This window comes from Epinephelus moara, chromosome 10, assembly GCF_006386435.1.
Source record: "Epinephelus moara isolate mb chromosome 10, YSFRI_EMoa_1.0, whole genome shotgun sequence".
Classification (NCBI taxonomy): Eukaryota; Metazoa; Chordata; class Actinopteri; order Perciformes; family Serranidae; genus Epinephelus; species Epinephelus moara.
Window position 1 is genome coordinate 14271742 of NC_065515.1, and position 25680 is coordinate 14297421.

At 43.6% G+C, this 25680-nt stretch overlaps 1 protein-coding gene across 2 annotated transcripts; it reads left to right on the forward strand.

Annotated features, from left to right (window-relative positions):
* The first annotated feature begins 565 nt into the window (after positions 1-565).
* On the forward strand, positions 566-24511 carry rgl1 (ral guanine nucleotide dissociation stimulator-like 1). 2 transcript variants are annotated; one of them, XM_050054720.1, is made up of 18 exons: positions 566-1059; positions 15626-15736; positions 17498-17706; positions 17804-17878; positions 18037-18227; positions 18336-18460; positions 18601-18816; positions 18907-19010; positions 19130-19214; positions 19430-19519; positions 19849-19935; positions 20197-20229; positions 20351-20472; positions 20778-20867; positions 21034-21217; positions 21704-21955; positions 22069-22183; positions 22592-24511. In XM_050054720.1, the coding sequence occupies exons 1-18, from the start codon at positions 901-903 to the stop codon at positions 22777-22779; spliced, it is 2436 nt and encodes an 811-aa protein (XP_049910677.1). In that variant the 5' UTR covers positions 566-900; the 3' UTR covers positions 22780-24511. The 2 variants fall into 2 exon arrangements, with proteins under 2 accessions (XP_049910677.1, XP_049910678.1); XM_050054721.1 differs by lacking the exon at positions 566-1059 and adding an exon at positions 12948-13201.
* Positions 24512-25680: the final 1169 nt, after the last annotated feature.

The window sequence follows — 25680 nt, forward strand, 5'->3', positions numbered from 1 at the left end:
ACCGGGAGCTGAATCAGTAACTTTATGAAGCCATCACCTGCATCTCTAAACACCTGAGCTTGTTAAGTTTAATGCGAAATAAAAGTCTGTGTGTCACGTTTTACAAACACGGGACTGCCTGAACCAGTCCTGGTGGCAATTCGGAGTGATTTAAATGTCTTCAGGGACACATGACGGCAGGATCCAACAATGGAAATGACTCAGAACAATCAGAATGAGAGTTGAAATGTGTTTGAAGCTTCAATGAGCGCAGTTTGGGAATTAGCAGGACATGAACGAGGCTAGAAGTCAGTCCTTCATGGAAAATATCCTCTATTGTTAGTATTTCTTCGAACCTCTTCCAAAACATCCTCCTCTCTATCTCAGCTTTCCTGCCTTTCTTTCCTTCTCTCCACATTCTTCCACAGTCAAACTGTCTTCAGTCAGTGGGTAGTTTTTTAAGTAGGGGGGGCTGGGCCACTTAGTTATAACTCCTCCCCTTCTGGCTGGGATGAACGTAGGGGGTGAGAGAGAAGGAGAAAGAGGGAGAGACAATAGACTTTAATCACTCATGTGGTTGAGAGCTGTTGGCAAGCCAAGTTCCACGCGCGCAGACTGAGAGAGAGGAAGAAAAAAAACAGAAGAGGAGAGGATAGAAACTTTGTGTGGTGGGGAGAAAGGAGAGAAACAGGAAGGGAAAACACTGAGGTGGACAACTTGAGAGGGGAGTTCATCATTTGTGACACCTCTGAGCTGAAGGCAAGTCTACACAGACTGAGGAGAGAGGACCAAAACAATCAAGACCTAAAGGAGCCTCTTCATCTTCATCATCAACACTTGAAGACCCCTGCTTTACTGAAGACGTCTCCATCCAGACTGGAGTATGCCCTGTCACCCCTGCCGCTGATCCAGGGGGTCAGCATGATCTCCCAATACCCTCTGGCCACCCTGCTGCCCTGGCCCACGAGTCCCAGCTACCACTGCCCAAACCTGGACTGCTCCTTGCTGCTGGAGGGGGAAGGAGGTGTCGCCCTGCAAAGGTACCAGCCTCGTTCCCCGGAGAGCAGCCCCCGCCACTGGGTCAGTACATGGCAGAATAATTATGTCTGTCCACCTCCTGCTGTTTGTTGATTTTTGCTGTTTCATTTCTGGGAAGCACAGGTACTTCCAGTCTTGTTAAACAATCTGGCAGATGTTGGCCTTCACTCACATGGCCTTCCTGTGCCTTCTGTTGTTTGGAGTGGGTGAGGTGTTGTTTGGTGTCAAAGGTTTGGTCAGTTTTGACAGACTCAAGGATGGGAATGGGAAGTGGAGTGTAAAGTGTTTGGAGCAGTCAAAGGAATAAGATTGAAAGTAATTAAACAATCCAGTGAGAAAAGAAGCTCGGAATTGTAAATATTTAAAGATGTACGTTGAGGAGCAGAGAGACGGGCAGTGTTTGTGACTCTTCCAAGGTCTGTTTGTTGGTCTGTGGTGATTGTGAGACACAGGGGAGAGTGATAGGAAGAGTGTTTGTGCATGTTTTAGACACAGAGAGAGAAAAAGGTGTTTGACTACAAGTCACAGCAAATTCATGGCTCCTGTAGTCTCAACAGTTCTGGCAGTAACACGGACAGTTAACTGGCAGTGACAAATCATCCAACCTGTGGTTTACACGTCCAACATAAACCACCAGTGTCATGTACAGTAAGTGAAGTGCATTTTGAAATCAGAGACATTCACAACTTGTGCCCGGCTCAGAGATCGATCAGTGATTGGTTTGTCATTTCTCAAATTATTACATTTTAGTTCCTCTGCTTGACCTCTCGTTGAAGTTTTATGCAACAAGTCGCCTCCTAATATTGCAAACTAGACAGTAACCTTTGGTGACACAGACAGGACAGCTGACCTCTTGTGCAAAGCAGTAATTCACTGTAACTACCGCTTATTGGTCACTTTATGTGCGTGCGTGCGTGCGTGTGTGTATGTGTGCATGCACAGTTTTGCTGACTGGTCACACAGTTCACAGAAGAGGCATTACTCATTTTTCTTAAGAACTTTACAATAATATGTGTCAGCCAACAGCAGAGCACGAAAACCCCCCAAAAAACTGTGGCTCACATATTACGCTTCATATCAGCGTGCAGTTCATATGTTTGTTTTCTCATAACAAGATTCCTCATAACAGTGCGATTACCAGAAAACGACCTGCAGCGACAGCTTATTCCAGCTTAGTTGTGGCTAATTGTTTGCATGTGCGCACTTGTGGTATTAAGGCTGAAGTGAGAATATTTTTTGGCACGTTGAGATTTAGTGAGCAGAGATATTGAGGTCAGAGAACCAGCCGGCTGAAGTGTCCCTGAGCAAGACACTGCATGTTGTGGAGGCCCAGTTCTACCAGTAAAAAAAATAAATAAATTAGCCTTGTGATGAAATAAAAACATCCTGTAAATCAATATAACGAGAAAGTTTAATGGTAAAAATGAGTCATTATCTCAAAATAATGACTTAGTATCTCAAAATAATGAGTCAGTGAAGTCTCTCATTATTTTGGAAGTCAATATTTCGGAAATACGAAGTCATTATTTTGGGAAAGTCTCTCATTATTTAGAGATATTAAGCCATTTTTAAAAATTATTTTTATTATTATTTTGAAAAAATGTCTCATTATTTTGAGATACTAACTAATTATTTTAAGAAAGTTTCTATTTTTTTTGTAATACTAAGTCATTATCTGGAATACTAACTTAATATTTATATACACTAAGTCATTATTTTTAAAACAAGTTTGAGAAATGTCAGTGTTTTTGAGATACTAACTCATGTTTGATATACTAAGTCATTATTTTAGAGAAAGTTCCTCCTGATTTTTTATACATGAGTCATTTTTTCCTAGTCATAATTTTTTTTTTCTCCATGTCATAATTTTTAGAGAATTCCTTTTTATTTTGAGATACTTATTCATTCTTTTTGGAAAGTTTCTATTTTTTTAAATACTAACTCATTATCTGGAATACTAACTCATTATTTTGACATATTAAGTAATTTATTTCTGAGATATGTCATATTTGGAAATACTTACTCATGTTTTTGAGATACAAATTAATTTTTTTGGAAAAACTACTCATTGTTTTGAATTACTACATCATTATCTGAGACGCAAAGTTATTATTTCTGATATACTAAGTCATTATTTTTAAAACAAGTTCTAATTATTTTGAGAAATGTCAGTGTTTAAAGATACTAACTCATGTTTGATAAACTAAGTGATTATTTTGAGAGGATTTCTCCTAACTTTTAAATACTAGGTCTTAATTTTGAGATACCATGACATTATTTAGAGAGAAAAATGTTTTATTTTGAGATATTAACTCCTTATTTTAATGAATTTTCACTTTTTTTGAAATACTAAATCATTATCTGAGATACTAACTCCTGATTTTTGATATACTGTCATTCATTTTTAAAACAAGTTCTCATTATATTGAGATCCTAACTCATTTTTTTGTATGATAAGTATATATTTTGAGACACTAACTTATTATTTTAAGATATTAAGTCATTATTTTGAGATACTTTGTTATTATCATGAGAAATTTTGTCATTATAATGGCTTACATTATCTTTTTATTCCATCACATTGGCAGAAATGGGCTCCCATTGAACACTGAACCCCAGTACTGATCATCTGTGAGATTTTTAACCCAGAACCCTGTTATTGTGACTATTAAAGCAACCCAATTTCTGTCCAATCACGATATTACTGTGCTGCTGTGTATATTCTGAGTCTAAGTGTTGGGAGATCATCACTCTTGCTGCCTATCTGACATCCTGGATGACGTGACCTCCTGTCTCACAGCTCTGTTTCCGCCAATTGTTCCAATGGCTATGAAGACTGAAGGTTAGCTCGCAGACGCTGACACTCTCTGGATGCTGTCGCCAAAGTGAGGCTCAGCTTACATGCATCGCTCTCATCCATGTGACTGTTTTTACCGTATTGCACTGTGATTGCCCTCACAGCTTTGGCTACAGGGCAATGAGGGTCATTATATGGAGGGGTAAATACCTTCAGTAAAGTTAGGTAAGAATAAACACAGCCATCAGAGGGTAATCACACAACTTCAAGTGTTACATGCAGAGCCTTTCTTGTAATAAACAGCATTGATTGCATGACCTCTCCACGTGTTATATTGTCAGTCTAACAGCTGGCTCCCGCTGGCTTGGAGGAGACTTTGCCTTTACTGCTGTCAGGGGTTTCTTTTTGCCTACCTGCATAAGGTTATGAAACCATGCCAGTCATAAAGGCAGCGATTGGACTGATGACCTTCCTGTAATCAGCCTGCTGTGCAGTAACACAGCTGTCAAGTCCACAGTTCAGGTCAGAGACGACGAAGTAGTGCTGAGGTGTCAGTTACCATCAGTAGTCCACTGAGGACAATGAGACTCTGGACACTGGATTGAAAGTAATGATGATAAATCACAAAGAAAAACATAACATAGCGAAAATGCATCTTTTAAATTTAACTTTTCAGATGTTGCAAGATGGTGTCACAAGCAGGAATAACAAAGGGCTTGACCACATTTGAACCCAGCTACACAGAAGTGAGAGTGTTGACGAATCCTCACATCTTGGTGGGTTATCACAGTCCATTTTCCTGCTCTTACTGCATTTTAGAAGTCTGCAGTGTTCTTTCACACTCTCCTCTCTCAGTCAGTGATAAGGCAATGTAATTAAGCCGTGGGGCGATCAATCAAAACTCCAGTAGAGGGAATATAAGCCGCTGCCTCACACCCGTTTGGCTTACAATAACCAGCAGGGTAGTTCAATAACCACAGCAGGTCATTCGCTGGAAATGCAGAAGTGATTTTATAAAGGGAAAACAGGGACAAAGGAAGAAGGAAGAAGGGGGGGTGGTGACAGAGAGTTTCGATGATGCCGTGTTTTCCATTGAAAAAAGTAAGAAAGCTGCGTTAGCACTCCTCCTTCCTCTTTCTTGACTTTTTGAACAGAGAAGTGCACGTTTCATGCTGATGCTCCATGACGTGTTAGTGTTTCTAAAGTTTTGATCCATGCTTGTCATGTGTTTTGGTGAATGCTCAGTGATTCATTCATCCGGCTAAGACTAGTTCTTCAGCCTTTGACCTGTTTAATGTGCCTGTAGATGACTTTACGGGATTCAGTTGTATAATTCTGGGATGTTTATGAAATATCAATCGATTTTTCAAGTTTCTATGTGGCGTAGCTGAAGAGTTTTCAGATCCTTTGCAGCACACTTGGTTTATTTAGTAACCCTGTAACCACTGATATTACAAGACACTATTGGAGGGACATTAACGTACACCAGTCCTTTCTTTTTGTCTCAAATTGCACAATTCACAAACTACCACACTTCTCTTTTCTCCAAAATCCAGGTCGCAGTCTTCCCCTCATTCAGTCCACCTCTTAAGATGGTGTTTACACACTTGGGTGATCCCCAGCATGTCAAGTTGTCTAGCCGTCTGCAGCTCTGTAGCGGCTCATATTGTGATCTTGGGGCTAATTAGGTCACATAATAGAACTGGTGTGAAAAGTCAATACTGCGTGCATTGTCCCTGTCACCCGAGCATCCATCCCAGAGCAGCAACACCACAGGAGCAGCTCGCGTAACTGGGGCAGAAACTCATCGCACCATATGGAGATGGGTGTGTGTATGTGGCAATGTGTGTGTGTGTGTGCTCAGGGTGGGTTGGTACGAGGCATATGTGCAGCAGCACCCTCTTTGATTTGGTTTGTTTTTATGGTTTGGCTGCTCTGTGACACACACATACACTCAGAAACTTCTCTATTCCTTTTCCCGCTCAGGCAGGGCTTGCAGTATTAGCCAGGACGCATGACTGGGATCAAGCTGGCATTGTGATGTGTGTATTAGCATGTGTGTGTGTGTGTGTGTGGTATTAGTGTGTTAAGCTGGAGGATGCTGGTGTCCGGACGACAGTTATAAATATGAGAGGTCAGCACTCACACATTCTGTATGTCAGCAGGTTACTAAGTATAACGTCTCTACTGACAATAATAAAGAAATGCACTAACTTGAGTACAGGAAATACATCCTGTATTTGTTTTTGTTAAACAGCAGGATGTGTTCATATGTATATTACATTTTACACAGTATTTAATGTGTCCATATTGTTTGGGCAGAGCATATATATTTTGGTCAGTGTTGTGGCAACAGTCGAGCTGTCCATGCTTGTTATTGTGCTACTGTCTCTTTTTTATGTGTGTTATTGTGTGCATCATTTACACAGTTTCATTTCCCACAACGCACAGGCTTCACACTCAGATTTAACCCTCACAGCACACAATTCCTCAGAATTTCAGCGTACATTAAATGGAAGGAAGTCAGAGCCAATAATTTCATAAAGTAAAAACTGAAATACAGTGATGGTGCAAGTCAGTGTGATTTTGTCCATTCTGATCTGATGAATCTGCTGTGGGTGATTTCAAGTTTTGACGACAGTCACCAGCGTGTGACCGACTTCATTGATGCTGTGTGCTATTTTCATTGCGTATGTGACAACTTTAGGGTAGCACGTATCTGGTGGGCAACAGATGGTCCGTCTCTCATTAGCAGGCAGGGTCAGACAGACAACCGAGCAAGTCCAGACTGATTCATTCAAGGCTTAGTGGGGCTTAGATCTAGAGGGGGTCAGGGTAGGGGCCCCGTGAAGGGGGGTTGTGCATGTGTGTGTGTGTGTGTGTGTGTGTGTGTGTGCGCGCGTGTGTGTGTGAGTGTTGGGAATTTATTGTAACTCGTCTAAATGCAGGAACACCTGAAAGTACCTTAACTATTGGCATACCATCTGAGTCATCATAGCTCCAGAGAGGATTATCTTGGCTTTAGTGCAACGGTCTGACTGACCCCATATGGAGGCTTTTATGAGAAAAAATAAATCTGTTTATGCATTTCTAATAACCCTAAACATGCATAAATGGTGCCTAAATACGATTTTGTATGTTTGGTGTTAATGAAACTTTGAGCAGCTTTTCCTCGAAGTGTGTTTCACAGGGTCAGCTGTGTTTAATGTGGAGTGTGGAGGAGGAGGATGATGAGGAGGAGGAGGGGTCTGGGTCTGAAGCTCTGGACTTTACTGGAAACTAATGATGTCACCCATCCAGAGAAAGAGGGAGAGCTCGACAACAGCCAGGACAATAGATCTGAGGGGAGCAGAGCCATGACATAAGAGAAGGAGCGAGGCAGACAGAGCTTTAATGTGGCTGTTTGAACAAAGGGTTCAGTTGACCGAAGAAGACGCAGACACAGGGAGAAAGAGAGGGAGAAAATGCAGCTGTGTGTGTTATGAGAGAGGACCTGGCATGTCTCTATCCAACTGTGTTTTCATTGTTGCTACTACTCGATCCGCAGACACTCATCTGCTGATGTGTTGTCTCATTAAATACCTATCAAATAACCTTGTGCACTTACTGAGTGCTTTGCCCCTGCTTCACTGCTCTCAAATGACCTATTTAAGCCACTTCCATTGTCTCATTCTTAGGTTTTATTGAGTTATAGCAGATCGTCCTGACTCCGTGCCATAAATCCAGCCTCTTGGGTTTTGTTGCTCCGGCCTGGTCTGGCTAAAAAACCTCTGCTGACTCTGGATAAACACAGTGGTTTATGAACTCTGCCCTCTACTGGGTAGTATGCTTTGGAAACACAAACCCACCAACCACACACAAACATACAGTGAAACTCACTGTGTGCATTCCCGTGCATAATGCAAGAAGAATGTACAAACAGGAACAGAGTACGAGTGTACTGACACGTTTGATCCAGATATGGTGACAGGAAAGATCTTCTCCATTTTGTATCTTACACAACGACTTTCCACTGGAGAGTTCTGTTCCAGCCACAGCTGATACTCCTCTCACTGGATGAAACGATGAGTCTACTCTGTTTACTTATTTCCAGCACAAAAAGTAGCAGGGCGTCCCTTTCCGGTCTGAAAAATGAAATCACTCATTCTCTTAAAGCCAGTGCACACTCATCCTGTTGCATCACGCTTGTCTTTCATCCCGTATGGATCCTCTCAGTTTCTGGCACTACTGTGAACCCCCCCCCCCCGTCTCTCCCTCTCACACTCACAGCAGAGATAAAGTCCTTTCAAGTTAATCTTGACAGTGTCCTACATTTTCTTTGATACACGACCTTCTTATCTTGGATGTAAACACTGCGACGTTACACATGCTGCCTGAGACCCCCACCTCCCTCATTGTCCTCTTGTGTGTCTGCTGTTTGGTTCTGTTTTTCAGCATTGTGATTCACAGTGTTTGTCGGTCCCTTCAGTCTGCCTGCTCTAGGAATCCCCTTTTCCTCTTGTCGTCTCCTCTCATCTCCTCCTTGCAGGCCAGAGAAGCTCCCCAGCCAGTCAGGTATGAGGACAGCAGGCTCGCTGGAGTCAGGAGGCTGAAGGCAGGAAGTGGGAGATTTCCTGGAATGTGCGTTTTTCCCCACAGTGGTGCAATAACAGGGCGAGCGGCGCTCCTCCTGTTTTTGTCCCCTTTCTGTCTGTACTGTTAGCTCCCTGTTCTGACATGGTGGAACAGGGAGAAGAGCATACTTAACTTGATATTAGTAGGAACCCATTATAAAAAAAGTGCTGTGCCCTTGTCATGGGCTTTCCTAAATATAATTACGTCAGTAGTCTTCCAAGAGAAAGGAACACTTGGTATGAAGATTGGCCGGTATTACAGTGCACGAATACTATTTGCAATATTTTACAGCCTTTCAAACATTGCAGTAGAAGATGCCATTCACCTCTGTCACAGTCTCTTTAACTGTCACTTGGATGCTACAGGAGATCTGAGACAGAGATATAGTTGCATGTTATTGTATTTAACTTTAGAATTTCCATTTTATACTTCTGCCCCACTACATGTCAGAGGAATGTTTCCACTGCCTTTATCGGACAGCTGCTGTGCTATAGTTGGTAGTTCCTTTACTGATTATAAAGATACAGATGCAGGAACTTGGTCTAATTTCATGTAGGAAACCCTGTTAACACCCCACGTCATGTTATGTAATACTCAGCATGCATAGATTTGATGAGGCTAGCAGTTTGATTTGCCAGGCAAGAAATAGTTCTCCACATAACCCTGTAAAAATTATGACTTGTTGTTTTTACACTTTGGTTTTTGATCTATAGAGGGGCTGGTAGGTGGATTGTGTTACCTTTGGACAGAGCCAAGCTAGCTGTTTCCCTGTTTCCGGCCTTTATGATAAGCTAAGCTAACTGCCTGCTAGCTCGAGAAAGAGGTATCAACCTTCTCATCTAACTTTTGACAAGAAAAGGAATAGTGTATTTCCCCACATGTCAAACTTTTTCTGTAACTTGCCCTTAAAGGACTCGAGACTTCACTTGGCTTTGGACCAAAATACCTAAAAACAGCTTTGACATTTACTGAAATTTAGCCTCCTATAACAGGCCCGAGAGTCTTTTCTGATGCATCCCGTAAGGATCATAATACTGGTGTACTTTCATAAACCTGGACTCCAGTGAAACAGAACAAATTTCACATTTTGCTCTGTAGTTGAAAAACGTGCATCTGCTCATCCATCACACTGAGCAGCAGCTGTCGTATTTGTCGAATGTCTTGTTTGCGCTGAGATATGACATCATGCGCACTGTGAGACCAACACCACAATCCCCCCGGGGCTGAGCTGGAGGTCGTGTGGGGTCGCAACCTTCCCACTGCCCCTCTGGGCTTCCCAGAGCTCCAGAGACCACAGTGGACACCGGGGCAGCTTGGCCTGGGAACTGGAGCCCGGCCAGATATGCAGCCTGCGGGTCACCGAGAAGAAAACCTGATAAAACATATGATTACCACACACAGAGGGGCGCTGATAGAGACGTACAGTGGGCTTCCCTGGCCCTTTGGTGCCCCTAAGCAACCTTGTGAGTGTGGGTGCATCTGTGAGTGCATCAGCGTGGTGTGTGACAGTCAGTGACGTTCAGTGTGACGTTGGGGTTACGTGTCGGTGTTATGGGAGCCAGTAGAGTGGGCAGGCATTCAGATTCAGATTCAGATTCAGATTCAGAATACTTTATTAATCCCCGGGGGGAAATTGTTTTTGTTCCATATCATATATGGAACAAAAACATATAGCATATNAGTGTGACGTTGGGGTTACGTGTCGGTGTTATGGGAGCCAGTAGAGTGGGCAGGCATATCACGTACACACACACACACACACACACACACACACACACAGTAGTGAAAAGGGGCCACAGCAGGTCTTGCCATCTCTCCCACTGAGCCTGATGACAATAAGCCTCATAACATTCCCACTGTCTCCTGACTCTGGATCACTAAGTTATTTAATCAGCCGACTAAATGGCTCAATCGTATGAACCGCTGCTTGCTCACATTTGATATATGTTTGCGATACAACTGTGTACAAAAGACCCCTCACAAAGTCGACACTTGATTCATATCTTCCCGTTTATTCACACAAGTGGGCTGTTTGAGTACGTGTGCAGGCCCATTCACAGTGGAACAGTGTGGCCATTCTCACACTCAGCCTATTCTCCTCTCCCGTCTCTGACAATGCACAGTACTGGTGACGGCATCTACAGCCTTCCTTGTATTGTCCCACGCATGGCAGCTGATCACACAAGAAAGTTACTCACTGCATGCACTCACATGGAATTTGTATGTTAATATACATTACAGTCATCGCCACCGACGTGTACAGGTAAATTAACACATTGGTAAAGGTTAGTGTTGGGTGCTACTGCATATGTGACAAATTTAACGTAACATGGGGTGAAATATAAATGGTTATTTTATAGGTGAACTATTCCTTTAAATGTATGTCTGCCTTTCAAGTGCCAGTATGCTTGCATCTATATACTGACAGACATAGGACTTACAAACTCATAATAACTGGACAAGAGATTACCATGGTGAGAGGCGAAGGGGACAAGAGGAGCTTATTGGAGACCACAGAAGAAGAAGAAGTGAAGAGGGAGGTACTTTGAACTTGAACTTACAGATACACAGTTACATAGTAGGTTTGGAGACCTCATGTATTAAGTGTAATTTGATCGTTTTTTTACATTAACAACAGGTTACCGTGTGACAGGTTACACTTATCAGACTTACTCAGCCAGATATATGTAGCTCTGCACATCAGTTTTGATCCTCCTTCCTCTTAACTGTCTATCATGTGTGCAACAATGTTACAGGAGTGCAATGCTAAATCAGTGGAGTGCTGTTTTAAAGGATGAAGTCACATTTCCATGCTGGTCATGAAGAGACCTTTCCTTAACATGCCTTCAAGTGATGTAGAAAATCCACTGGCTGAGCAAAATGCATTTTACACTTAAACTAAAAGTAAGTCTGACTCACCAGAAGTAGACTGTGGGTAAAAGACAGCTATTGGCCAGCTACTTAAGCAAGGATTCTCGTTCTCTTTCGACTATCTATGTGCTACCATTTGCATGGGCACCATCACTGCATCCTGGCTTAGTGCTGCCCAAGGTGATTGTGATTGGTTTAGAGCAGGGGTGTCAAACATATAGCCTGTGAGCCAGAGCCAGCTCGCCGAGGGGTCCACTCCGGCCCACTAGATGACGAGAGGTGCCAGGATTCAGGAGCAAGTCAAACAATGTGTTGCCTATGTCATGTAAAATTCTGCTTCAGAGGCTTTCCCACCCTGACCAGAATACAGCTCTCTGATGTAACAATGAATACTTACTGTGACCATGTTTAAAGATACTGAACATTGTGCAAAATATTGTAAATCAGCAGCTTCAGTTTAAAACAATCTGCATCAGGAAATGTACTGATAAATGCACATGTAGTGACGCATCAGGAAATGTACTGATAAATGCACATGTAGTGACAGTTAGAAGTCGGCTGACTGAATGTGGAAAACTGAGACATACTGGTGAATCTGCACTTATTGATGAGACTCATAGGTTATTGGTAAACTTTTATTGGTCCAGCTCATTTAAGATCAAATTGGTCTGTATGTGGCCCATGAACTAAAATGAGTTTGACATCCCTGGTTAAGAGAAATACAAACATCCCGAGCGTTTTTTTTTTGTTTTTTTTACTATACTAGAATGATAATTGGGGTCTCTAGACCTTTGTCTAGGGCTGTTACAGCACTGTGGAGATATGTCTGGTTATGTAAGACTAAGCTAAAGCTAATGTTAGCTTTCAGTAATTTCTTTTTTTTTTTTTTTTTTACTATACTAGAATGATAATTGGGATCTCTAGACCTTTGTCTAGGGCTGATACAGCACTGTGGAGATAGGTCTGGTTATGTAAGACTAAGCTAAAGCTAATGTTAGCTTTCAGTAATTTCAGTTTGTCACATAAAGAGGGTGTCTTCCAAAGTTATGGCCTTTTCATAGTGATACACCCTTCATGTGTTACATCCACTCAAGTTAACAGTCTCTGAGAAACGAAAAAGAAACATTGCACTAAAAATACAGACTTTAGACTTGAACACACTGACTTGATTATTTTAACTCTGACTACTGAAGCAATTATTTGCTTCAGCAACATTTTAGAATTTTACTTTTCTTTACACACAAAACACACAAGACAGAAAATATCTAAGACATCAATATTCTTTTCTATGTAACCACAACTTCCATGTTTTTCTACTCATTGTAACAAGCTAAAAGGAAAAATAAAAATTACCTATTAAAAATGCTACAAACACAAACTTAAGACTGTACTGTATACTGTAGCCTACATACAGCCTAAGGATTTATGTTTATGGGGTAATATAAACCAGTTTAAACGCGTGATAAAACTCTTTCATGACAGCTGTGAATTTCACAGGAATGAGATTTATGATTGTGTATTAGCGTATTGCGCAAACAGAAATCACATCCCTACGTCTGAGCGCGCACATTGTTGTCAGTGTGATGAAAGTCGGACAAAAAGGAAGGAGGAGGAGTTTAAACGGGACTGTTGTGAGTGCAAGGAGGGAGGAGTTTGGTCATTCAGTAGAAGAGGGGAGAGCCTGCTGACAGACAGAGGAGGAGGATTTGGAGTTTGGAGTTGAGCGGACGAAAAGTGTGTGAAGTGAAGGAGAAGAAATTTTTCAGCGTGGATCTGGGATTTGATTTTTTTGTAAGGGAACTCTTCTTCTACTTTCCTTGTTGGATTATTCCCGAGCTCTGATGCTGTCCCCGGATCATGAAAGAAACGATCACCATGAAATTCGCCTGGAAAAGTAAAATGGTAAAGAGCAAAAACAAAACAAAAAACCTCTCATGCTTTTCCATCCTGTGCTCTGTTGTTGAGTTTGTGGTTTTGAAGAGGAGGGGGGAGGTTAAAGAGGGAAAGGGGGGAGAAAAGAAGGGGGGCGTTTGTAGGCTTGGGAAAGTAGCGGATAAAGGGGAGAGGAGGAGGAGGAGGAGGAGGAGGGGAGCAGCGGGGGGAACAGTTGAACATTGAGTTTTAATTGTTTTTACTAGGCTTTAAATCCAGTTTAACCTACATTGCTGGTGCGTAAAGATGTCGCGCAAAGTTTGGACACGCATGGAAGGGGGGGATGAAATAGAAAAATCCCCTGCCGACTCCGCCAGAATATGAACTCGATCCGTTAGCACTCCCCTCCCTGATGGTGGATATGAAAACTTTTGTCTGGGGGCCCGCAGCGTAACAGAGAGGGAACAATTGGCGAGGCCCCGGGGCCATCACACTGTCTCTCCACGGGTCCCAGCTGCGTCCAGGCAAGGAAAACACAAAAGCCAACAGATCAGCGCCAAAGATTTAACACAACTGTTGTTGTTGGTATCTTGGGAGTATTGTTTCACACACAGCTGATAGGCTGATAGGCATATTAGCACTATTTGAGTAGAGATACCGCACTATTTGCTTTCCTAAGTGTCCTCTCCATGCACTTTTTGAGCATCTTCTCGGGGGAGGATCCAAGTTAGTGCAGAGAGTAAACAACCCATCTCCTGTTTACATCCTACCCAGGGTCATTTGATATACTGTGCTCTCTGTATGATATCTGCAGTGTGATGCTTTTGGCCTGTATTCTCTGTGAATAGAAACATCACAGTGACAGACTGTTTTGGTTCCAGTTTTCATGCAAGCTCGTGGAGCTTTGGCTCACAATAAGCCCCCAAACTTGGTGCACAAAGCGAGGCAGAGCCTTTTTTAAAACCCTGCTCTGAAAAACATCTCCAGTTCTGTGGCTGACAAAAAGCAGGCTGTGTGTGCAGACTGTGAACTCAGCAGCCCGGGCCGGCCAGCACAGAGACCTCCCGCTATTGTTTTGGGAGTGTGTGGACTGCATGACTCATGCACTGATGTATTTATCTGTCCCTGCGCCAGCCATCCAGCCGGCAGCCAGCAGCAGCTAAAGAGAGAGGGAGAGAGATATACATGCACTTAGTGGGTTGCTGACCTTAAGACGAGATGCTGAACAGGGTAGGAGACAGGCATGTAGACATATTTCAGACAAATGCAATTTGTGACATGCAACAACACAGACATGCTGACTGGTTTCATCTGCCAGAGCCACTTATAATCCTTCACTCCTCCTCTCCCTTTCTCCCTTTGTGTTTTTTGGTTTCTTTTCATTTTGGCATCACATGTTTCTGTTCAAACCCAAACACGGCCCAGTCGTGGCAGAGCGCCACCGGCCTCCAGGACCGTCTATTGAGCCTGTTAACGGCGACTTTGACCCTTGACCTCTTTCCTGGCAGCTCCTCTGTTTGGGGAGTAGTGTGGACTTTGCCACTGAGCTGTGTAAATGAAAGTGGGGACAAGTGAGAGTGATCTTGGCCGCTGCGGCCCATGTGTGTGTGTGTGTGTGTGTGTGTGTGTGAGTGAGTGAAGACTTGGCCATAATACTGCATGCGTGGTGTTTATATTTGGCCAGTCCCTCTCTTTCGCTGTCTCTGCCTCTGTTTTTGTCTCTGTCTCCATATGTTGATGTCTCAGCACATCTCGGGATGTGTTTGCGCTCACTCTCTCTGAGCAGGAGTTTTGTATTTTGATTCCACTCTGCTCCCTCTGTTTGTTTCTGCACTCTACTGTTTGTCATTGATTTACAACCAGAGGCAGACACAATACATATGGAACAAGATGAGCACAAATCTAGTTTGTGCTCTCATTTGTAATCAAGCTCTCTTGGGTTGTATAATTAGGCAGACAAAGACATATCAGCTTGTCTTGTTTTACTATGTAGGGGTTTGTTTGGGAGGTTTCTTCCATTCTGGCTCTTATCACAAAGTTTCTGAGCTGCAGTAAAGCTGTCCAGCTCTGACTTCACCTCGGAGAGAAGGGGACACGGTGAAAGAGATGGATAGGGAATAAAAGAGGGAGTAAAGACAGGGAGGGAGGCCTGGCAGGCTGCAGATGTGGGGGTTGGGGAGTTGGTCATTCTTGATGTTTTACTGCTTATAAGTCCTTCTTTTACTAGTTTGTTTAAGTGCTGTGGTTGTGTTTCTGTATTTTTTCTGGTGTTTCCTTCTGCTTTTCTCAAAGATGTTTCCAAAAACGTCAGTTCCTATTTTGTTCAACTATTGAAATCACACTTGGAAATAACCTCTGCAGCCTGCAGTTGTTCACAGGAAATTAGATTTTTTATCCTAAACCTATCCTCTCCTGTCTTCTGGAGGTTTCTAACATTTTCCCTCTCCTTTGCAGAGCTCAGTGCAGGACTGGGGGGAGGAAGTCGAGGAAGGAGCCATCTACAACGTGACACTGAAGAGGGTTCAGATTCAGCAGGCCGCCAACAAGGGAGCAAGATGGCTAGGGGTGAGTGGGCCGGTCTGATGTCTCACAGTGTGACAGAATCGCAGCTGACGAAGCTTTTTCAAAGACGAGTTGAGCTCCAAAACCCTCAGCGAAACAGATTCTACAAATGAAAACCTGATGCTGCTTTTTCCACTCTCATAACCTGTTGCGGTGCAAAATGCTGATTTTTAGTGGAATAGTCTCTGCTGTGGAATTCACCCTGTGTTGATGGTTTCAGAAAAGCAATCTTGTTAGTTGTGTGCAGACTGCTGATCACAAAAACAGAATAATCTCCATTGTTTGAAACTGACCGTGTCTTTCAATAGCAGGGCGTCTCTCCACATTGTGCTCCACCGGGGCTGTTGTTTTTAGATTTGAGCTATAAATCTCCCAGTTTAGACAACACCTTTTTAGCTGCCTGCTGAAAATCAACAGTTTTGCCAGACCTGGACTGTTTAGCCAAAGCATGTGATTTCCTGACTTTCCCGGCTGCCAACAAAACTGCTCGCTCCCCTGTACAGCAGTGTTTTATAAAATGCTGGTATGACAAAAAAAAAGTTGGGGGTATTAAAGGCTTTTCCTTGAGTTGTGCATTTTTTCAGTGCACATGAGGCATTGCTGTTCCCTCCTCTGTGCTGTTTATATCAGCATAATAAGATGTTATACAGTATATTATTATACTGCACAGAAGGGCCAATTAGGGCATTGTCCCCAGTTCCTCTTGTGTGTTTTCTCAGCAGCAACTAAATGCATGAACCAAGCATAACAGAAATTACAGATGTGTGGTCTTTGTTTACAAGAAAAAATCAGGATCTGGTGTTGTTGGTTTGTTTGTCTCACAGTTGTCTCTTTGTGCTTGACAGGGGGGATGGGGGGTTGGCATAAAAAAGAAGAAATAGATAACAGCTCTGAGGCTTTAAGTCTGTATTGATGTATTGACAACGGCATGAGCTGCCAACTGTATTCGAGCTAATTAAAACAGCATGGGTACTTTATACAGTGCTGTCTATTGAGTGGAGTAGAATGGGGAGCGATTCCTATTGAGGCATCAGTATATTCACTATAAACAGTCAATTGTCAGTGAATAACAGCAATTACTGTACAATCAGGGGGATTGTACACTGATGTATTGTGTGTAGAAGCAAATTACGTGCATTTCTAGTTGAGTTTGAATTGTAAAATCGATGCCTGCGTGTGTGAGTGCACAGCGGGTCACCTCGCAGAGATAGATAATGGTATTTCTCAGTGTTCTGAGTTGTTATCAGAGGGGAGTGGTGGGAGAACTTGGCCGTGTTGCTGTCCTCCTCTCTGTCTGGAGGGACGGCGGAGGAGGGGCCTGCTGTGATTAAAAGCAGATTGGAGCGTTTCCTGTTGTAGCGTGCTAACTTCACCAAGGTCTCTTTCTCTCCATGTCTGTGCCACCTCCTCTCCTACGCTCTCCCTGCCTGTTTTTGCAACCAAGCAGTCTATTTCCCCACAGACACAATAGTCGGACACATCTGGAGAAATCAGAATTAAATATAGGTTTTGATTGTCCTTCCTTACTGTATCTTTGTCTGCTAATGAGTCCTGTCATTTCACATTTTAAAGCTGAACTATCAAGATTGTAAGATTTAATTAAAGTATTTTATGTTCTGTGTGATGAGATGACAACAAAGACAGCTTGACACATCAAAAATCTGTGATGCATTCAAAGCCAAACAAAGCAGAGCAAAGCTTTGGAAGCGTCTCAGTTCAGCTCACACTGGTTTAACAATGTGCTGTGTATGTGCTTGTGTTTAGGCGGAAGGCGATCGCCTACCTCCCGGCCACACAGTGAGCCAGCTGGAGACGTGCAAAATCAGAAGTATCCGTGCTGGAACACTGGAGCGTCTGGTGGAGACGTTATTGACAGCGTTCGGAGACAACGACCTCACCTACACCTCCATCTTCCTGTCCACCTACAGAGCCTTCGCCAGCACACAGACTGTACTGCAGCTACTGCTAGACAGGTAGGCCTGGAGTAAAGTGTTGCATAAAGTCAAAATAATCCACTGACTGTACGTTTTAGTGGTTCTGAATATGCTCACTCGTTATTTCCTGTTGCAGGTACGGAAGTGTGGAAGAAAATGAGCAAGACACAGGCAGATGCAAAGGCTCTGAAAGCAATGGAGCCATCAGAAGGTGAGATACGTTTTAATAAATATGTCACTATAAGTTCCATATGGTCAGCTTTAAACAATTTTTGTAACTTTCAGCAGTATAGCTGACTCATCACACCTGCCCTCCTATCGTTGCCAGCTCTCTTAATACTCTTAAATCTTTCCCTGCTGCCTCCACAGTGCCTTGGCCTCTATCCTGCGTGCCTGGCTGGACCAGTGTCCTGAAGATTTCCAGGAGCCGCCTGACTATCCCTGTCTCCACAGGCTGATGGACTACCTGCGCAAAGCCCTGCCAGGCTCAGAGACTCTTAGACGGGCAGAGAGTCTGCTGGAGCAGCTGCAGAGTCAGGCTGGCATGGACGACACTGATGGTAACTAACAAAACGTCTCTTAAAACTCTTTGCATAGCATATACATAGTTCATTGTTCTGTACAGTGCTATGTATTTTTATCCTAAGTGTCAAATTTCCTGCTTTCAGCTGGTTTCCACGGCAACAGTTCTTTCTGCCTGGGGGAAGAGGAGGAAGTGGAGATCGAGGTCCAGGAGGACTTCCTGTCGTTTGAGGCCGACCTGGTGGCGGAGCAGCTGACCTACATGGATGCAGTAAGTGGAGGGAAATGAGATGGAAACGGGCGGGTTTGGCAGTGTGCCTGTTGTGAAGCAGGGAAAGGTGACGCAGGTTACATCCCTGTGATGTTTCTTCAGTGTCGTCATGCTAACATCAGCCTCTTCTTCTGCTCTAGCTGCTGTTCAAAAAAGTTGTACCCCACCACTGCCTGGGCTCTATCTGGTCTCAGAGGGATAAGAAACACAACAAGCACAGCGCCCCCACCATTCGTGCAACCATCACGCAGTTTAATGCTGTGGCGGCCTGCGTGGTCAGCACAGTGCTGAAACACAGACAGATCAGGCCACATGTGAGAGCGCGGGTCATCCAGCGCTGGATAGACATCGCTCAGGTCGGCAGAAACACACACACACTCATCTATAAACCTAGCATGAAAACGAGCTGAGTTCTGACTGTCTTCATGTTAACTGTCTCCTAACAGGAGTGTCGAATACGCAAAAACTTCTCATCTCTGCGAGCCATTGTATCTGCGCTGCAGTCCAACCCTTTGTACAGGCTGAAAAGGGCATGGGCCTGTGTGCACAAGTAAGTCTCGATAGATGAATCAGCCTTTCGGCAGAATTCAACAGCATCTCTGAGATGTTTATTTTGCACATATATTTCATCTGATGTGTCCACCTAACCTGAATCTGTTCTTCACACAGAGACAGCATGCAGACATTTGAGGAACTATCGGACATTTTCTCCGATCACAACAACTACCTGACCAGCAGAGAGCTCCTCATGAGGGTGAGTGCTTCCTGAAATATTAATGAATCGTCTGAGGAATCTGTGATGTTTTAAATTAGTAAATTAAGCACCCTCTGAAAAAAACTCAAGTTTTAAAGTGCGTAGATGTAACTCTGACAAAAGTGAGACTTCATCTTGGAACCCTAAAAACATTCCCTCACTCACTGCTGAGAATCTGAAGGACTGAAGCTGCATTTGTTCTGTTTGCACTACAGGAAGGCACTTCAAAGTTTGCCAGTCTGGAGAGCTGTGCCAAGGAGCACCAGAAACGCACCCACAAGAGACTCCAGCTGCAGAAGGAAATGGTGAGACAAAGACAGACTAACTAAGAGCCCCTGTAACAAACGCCAGACAAATGGATGTTTTTCTCAAAAAAGAGCTAAAAGCGAGCTTTATAATTTAAAACAACACATTCCTCTCAAGCAGTGCACTGTAAAGTGAGTTCTAGCCTCCACACTATGATGAAGCCACATGCTTAGCTTTGTTTACTCAGCGCACCAAGAGCTGTACTTACATTAAGCCTGTGTTGTATTTTAGAAAACCCACCATGGCATCTGTAAATCATAAGGAGCACGGTGTAAATTACAGCTTTATTGTAGCATCCTTAAAGAATTTATTTAAATCTTCTCCACAGGGAGCCATGCAAGGAACGATACCGTACTTGGGGACCTTTCTAACCGACCTGACCATGCTGGATACGGCTCTGCCCGACCTAGTAGAGGTAAGAAAAAATCCATAACCACCTGCTGAATGTGTGTGTGTTTCGATATTTGAGAGCATGTGTCCGCGAGTTTACACAGCTCTGCAGATCTGAGAGTCTGTCTGTGTTACCGCTGTCAGAAAGTGGGGTGTAAGTTTCCATGAGTGCGTGAGGAATTTTGTCGCTCCATTTTTGGAGTGGTCCACCTAATGCTGTTTGTCTAAGCAGCCGCTGGTATGTGATGTCCAGGGTCTGACAGCATGCTCTTTGTGTCCTCCGCAGGGTGGTCTGAACAACTTTGAGAAGAGACGCAGGGTGAGTGTAGCTGCAAGCCGCCTCCTTTGACATGATTACACGATGTGATGAGCTCTGACATGTGCAACACATTCAAAGTAAATCTGATCTAACGTTGGTGCCTTTCTCTCCGTCTCTGCAGGAGTTTGAGGTGATTGCTCAGATCAAGCTGCTCCAGTCGGCCTGCAACAGCTACTGTCTGACTCCAGAGCCGTCTTTCCTCCGCTGGTTTAAGAGCCAGCTTCAGCTCAGCGAGGAGGAAAGGTACTGCTGCTTTACCCTGAATACCTTCGTCATTGATTGCACCGTTATCCATTAGATAACAAGCAAATTAGTGCATGAGGTCATGGTCTGTTGGACCTATTGTTCACAAACACACAATAGAAGCTTCTTTCTGTCCTTTCTCCTCACCTCTCCCTGCTGTTCTCATGATGTGCCTTCACTCCCTACTGATCTATTGTACCCTCTCCTTCCCCTTGTCCTCTGTGACTCTTTCCCTTTCTTGTACTCACAATTCATGGCTATGTTTTATGATGTCTAAGGTTTATTATCAATGTTCTCTCTTGCAGCTACGCCTTGTCCTGTGAGATTGAAGGTCTGGGTGACAGCAGTCCAACCTCACCCAAGCCTCGAAAAAGCATGGTGAAGAGACTCAGCCTGTAAGTGCAACCACAAAATACAATAATTAACCAAATGAAGGAAGTCTAGTTTTAAATCTGTGTTAGAATACCTGAAGCAAAAATCGTCACACTGTCGTATTTAAGCTCTGAAGTGCTGTGACCTATTTATTTTATTCTCTAACGACCAACTTTCACTACTTCCCAGGCTGTTTCTTGGACCAGACAGTAATTCAGCCAGTTCTCCAGTCAGAGAGACGCCACGCTCGCCTCCTACTGGCAGCTCAGGGGAGAGCATGGACTCAGTCAGTGTGTCCTCCAGCGACTCCAGCAGCCCGTCAGACAATGAAGGCCTCACCCCCACACACACCTCTGACTCCCAGCACAACAAGGTGGGCAACAGCGCTAAAGAAAATGTGTACTTTTTGGTCATACTTAGGGACTATATGGAAGTTATTGTGAAGAGGGGAGCAGGCTTTAAAAAGCATTACTAGTCTATTTTTTGGACTCTCCCATTGACTGAGACAAAAATTGTGACACCCTTTCCCAAATATCCCAAAAATAATTGAACGCTTTTCCCTTTTAACAACTAAAATTGCACCAGAAAATGTAAATACACAGGCAGAAATCATAACACTCCCTTTTTCTGGTCTCCTTCCCCCCAGTAATTTTTATACAGTCCCTTAGTCAAAAGCTGTTATTTCAGGCAAAGGTTTATATTTGAGTCTTGCAGCTGTCACCGTGTTCCAGTACTTCCACATTTCCCCTCGCCTCTAATAGCTTTAAATGAATAATCAGATTATGGCTCAGTGCATTTGTGGAAGAAAATGATCCTGTTTATGAATCTGTATGTAATTTCTGGTTATGTGTTTTCGCAGCTATCAGAATCCTCCTCTTGTAATTCACTCCACTCCATGGACACCAGCTCGTCGACAGCCAGCGTCACCATGACTCCTGCGTCTCCCTCACTCCCAGGGCCCCCCTGCACCCACAGACGCTCCGTCTCCCTCACACCCTTGTCCCCCTGCTCCCCAAGTCAAACCCCAGCGTATAACACCCAGGCCCAAGATGCATGCATCATAAGAGTGAGCCTGGAGGACGGCAATGGGAACCTCTACAAGAGCATATTGGTAAATATATGTGTGTTTGTGTTGTTGTGTGAGTGAGATGCTCTCAGGTTAGATTTTTACATGTTAAAGGCAAAAAACTTTACGAGTAATTTCTTTGTCCGTTCCCTAAATAGCTGACCAATCAAGACAAGACTCCGGCTGTAATTTCCAGAGCCATGGCGAAGCACAACCTGGAGGTGGAGCCAGAGGAGGGATACGAGCTGGTACAAGTCATCTCTGAGGACAGAGGTAAAAAACAATTTTAAATTGAGCCTTTTTTTTCCGACTCTTTTTTTTTAGCTAATTCTTTTCTACACATGTATACCTTCCTTATTTTTCAAACAACTCTCAACTTGAGGTAGCTAACTACATGTTGGTACAGTACAATGCCCAGGCATATAGTCAGATATTTACAGTAAAAACAGGAAGCAGAAGTTGCTGCAGCAGTTACTGTAAAAACTATGATGATGCACCCTTTGTATTATGCAAAGCTGGCATTTTAATTCTTGTAATTTTTCCACTGATCAGCTGTTTTCCAAACCACAAGAAACCACAACGACTCCTGTACTACTGACAAAAAGTATATCAGCATCAACAACAGAAAGAGCTTAAACTATACTCATCATTCTGCTGTTTCTCTCCTGTCTCTTTATCTAGAACTGGTGATTCCAGACAACGCCAACGTCTTTTACGCCATGAACACCTCCGCCAACTTTGACTTCCTGCTGCGGGTGCGAGGCTCAGCGGGTCGGCCAGTCCAGCTGCGAAGCCGCTGTAGCTCAACACTCCCCCGCGCCCAGCACCGCTCCAGCTTGTCACTCAGACTCAGCAAGGTCACGCTGTGACCCTGGACTGCATGGACTCGGCGGTTGGCCCTTACGCCACTAATCCAGGATGATACAGGGCACGGACTTGATGTGAACTATTGGGTTTTAGGTGAAGAGGCTGATGGGATACATGGATGAGAAGCTCTGGAGGATTCAAGGAGGAACAGATGGAGTTTACAGACTCTTAAAGAGCTCCACTTTGACTCTTATCTTGCCGACTCTCACCCTGAACTTTGCCATCTCTTCTCGCCCTTTGCCCAGCCTTAATATGGAACATGGATGTGTAGCGTGACTGCTGTGCCAGTGACTTACGACGAGTGATGCCTGTGACCGAGTGAAACAGTGACCCCTAGTGGCATCCACTCTTTACAACAATGAGTTTTTGCACATGTTATGGGAGCAGCCAAACTCCTGACCTCCAACAGTATTCTGATATTGAATGAACTTTGTTTTGTCCTGTGATGTCTGTGTAGCTGAATATTTACTTCTCTGGTATAAGAAGTGTAATGAATGCAGAAAGAGGAGACGGATGGTGGAACAGAAGGAGAAGTGGACTGAGTGTCCGGTCCTGTTGCCTTTATCGATGAATGAATGGACTTCTGATGGTATTCTGAATGATATTAATTAATTAATTAATTGACAGGAGCTGTGATGTCATGAATTTTCCTAGCTGGGCATGTTTACCTGCCATGTCCGGCTCGTGCACAGTGTGCACTGCGTGTTCAGCCCCTCTCATATTGTGAGCTGTGTGACGAATGCAGTGTTTAGTGCATTCTGATTGGTTCCATTACTTGGTTTTAACAAGTCCTTGGCAACTATTGTAATGGCCTTACCTGCCCTGTATTTAGGGTGTAGACATGAAATTTGTGCTGCTTTCTAATCCAGAAAGACGGTCCCTCGCATCCTCACATATTCTTGTCCTTGTTTGTAAGCCGATAGCAGATGTACAAGATCAGAGAGGAGGAGAGAAGTGACTTCCTGGAGTGGAAAACACCATGCAAAGTGTCTCAGACTGATGCATACTTGTACCTCTTTGCCCTTCATTATATGAACTATAGAGTTGCACTTGTCAGTTGGTAGGAGAGGCCAATGGGATGTGAATATAGAAGAGTGAACGAGCCGCTCTGTAAGTGGTTCTCTCCCTCTTCGCTAAATGAATTACTATTTTTGTTTGTAATTGTTGTTTTTATATGTTTTTGTAACACAATTCAGGCCAGAAATGTTTTGCCGGATTGGAGAGTGATGAAGTAAATGTTAACAAATTCAAAGTGTCACAAAAAAAAAAGAAAAAAAAAAGCCAGTGCCAGATTTTACTGTGATACATGTGGACATCTTTACTGAGGGACACTTCACTTCATGACAGACACAAAAGCCAAACACTTCTCCTCACAGTAAACACCCATTTGTCTCTGCTCACAGTTTCACAGCAGCATCACCAACACTTCTCACCTGTCACATTTCATCGACCCGTTTGCAGATAAACACTCACACTCATTTTTTTTTTCTCCTTTAAGTGTTAGTCCGCTCCTGCAGATCTTACACAGCTCATGCTATCGTGCCAATTTGTTCAACCAGTTAATGTTCTTTGGTTTATATTTCATTCCCTCTGGGAGAACTGGTTCACTGTTGGACTTGTGTTAATGGCCCAGTCGGCCCAATCCTTTGTCTCCATGCAGCACTTCACTTTAAATGTTCTCATTAAATCCCCCTCAGTTCCTGTGTTCTTCACTGCCAAAGACTCTTCCTCTACCTGAATAAATAAATTATTATCATTATTATGACTGTTGTCCCATGTGTTCTCATCTTTGGTCTCTGAATCCATTATGAGTAACATGTAATTTCTAACATGTAATTATTGTAGTTTTGATCTTTAAAGAACATCTATGTAACGACACAAACAACTGCACCCAATATTTTTGGGTTTCTTCTCGCTGCATTAAGCGTATGCAGGCATTTGTCTTCTTGCCCTTGCGCTGTGATAGACAACATGCTCGGTCCTGTTAGGATTGACATTATCAAGAAAAGGACCGGTGGCTGTTCTGGACGGAGCCCAAGTTATTTTGCTGAGTGGAAGACATTTGTGCTGAGTTGAATGCAGCAGTTATGACCTTCCTTTCCTGAAACTGGGTCTGCTGCGCTGGTCAAACACTTTTCCAGGAATTCAAAGACAAGCATGCCTGTTTTGACATTGACAGGAATTCATATATAACATGAGAACAGACAACTTCAGGGAGTAGAGATTTATTCAGTAAGTCAGTCGCTGATGGTGCAGCGCTGTATATAATATAGTTCAATCAGGAGAGACTCGTTTTTATAGCAAGAAGTATATTTATTAACATGTGCACATAAGAATGAAAAATGTAAAAAGTCTTTGTGGATTCAACCCCATAGAGATGGTATGATGGAGGGTAAGGAGGGCGGTGAATCCATAGTCCAATAGGACGCCGGCGGTGGTGAAGATGAGATGAGAGGAAGATGGAGAAGTGCCAATGATCTGGATGGGTAGAGGAATGAGCCTTTGTTGAGTTTGTCCAGGACTCTGGATACGATGGCTGGAGGTGAACGCAGTGGAGGAGGGCGCAAAGATTCTGCCTAAACTGACAGCTGACAGCAGCAGAAGAGAGAGAGAAATTTTGCAGTAGCATCCCGATTGGCTGATATAGACTGGGCGAAGTTTGATTTGATAACTAGAGGATAGTAGTCAGCTGATAAGAGGAAGCAGTGGGAATGGGAAGGAGAGACTTGTGAATGGATGAGCACAAAGACAGTCTTCCTGGTTGAACTTATGCTGAGCTTCATACAGTGCAGGCAGTGCGGTTGCATCAATAGCCCATAGGATGAGGGGGATCACGGAGAGAGCAGGCCCTCCAACAGTGTGTTGGCCAGAGAACAGGCTTGTGTAACTCATTCAGATTGCCA

Coding starts and splice junctions, on each gene's coding strand:
- rgl1 (XM_050054720.1), top strand. CDS start 901: ATGATCTCCCAATACCCTCTGGCCACCCTGCTGCCCTGGCCCACGAGT. Junction 17,879..18,036: donor AGCAATGGAGCCATCAGAAG/GTGAGATACGTT, acceptor CTGCCTCCACAG/TGCCTTGGCCTCTATCCTGC. Junction 20,473..20,777: donor CAGCTCAGCGAGGAGGAAAG/GTACTGCTGCTT, acceptor TCTCTCTTGCAG/CTACGCCTTGTCCTGTGAGA.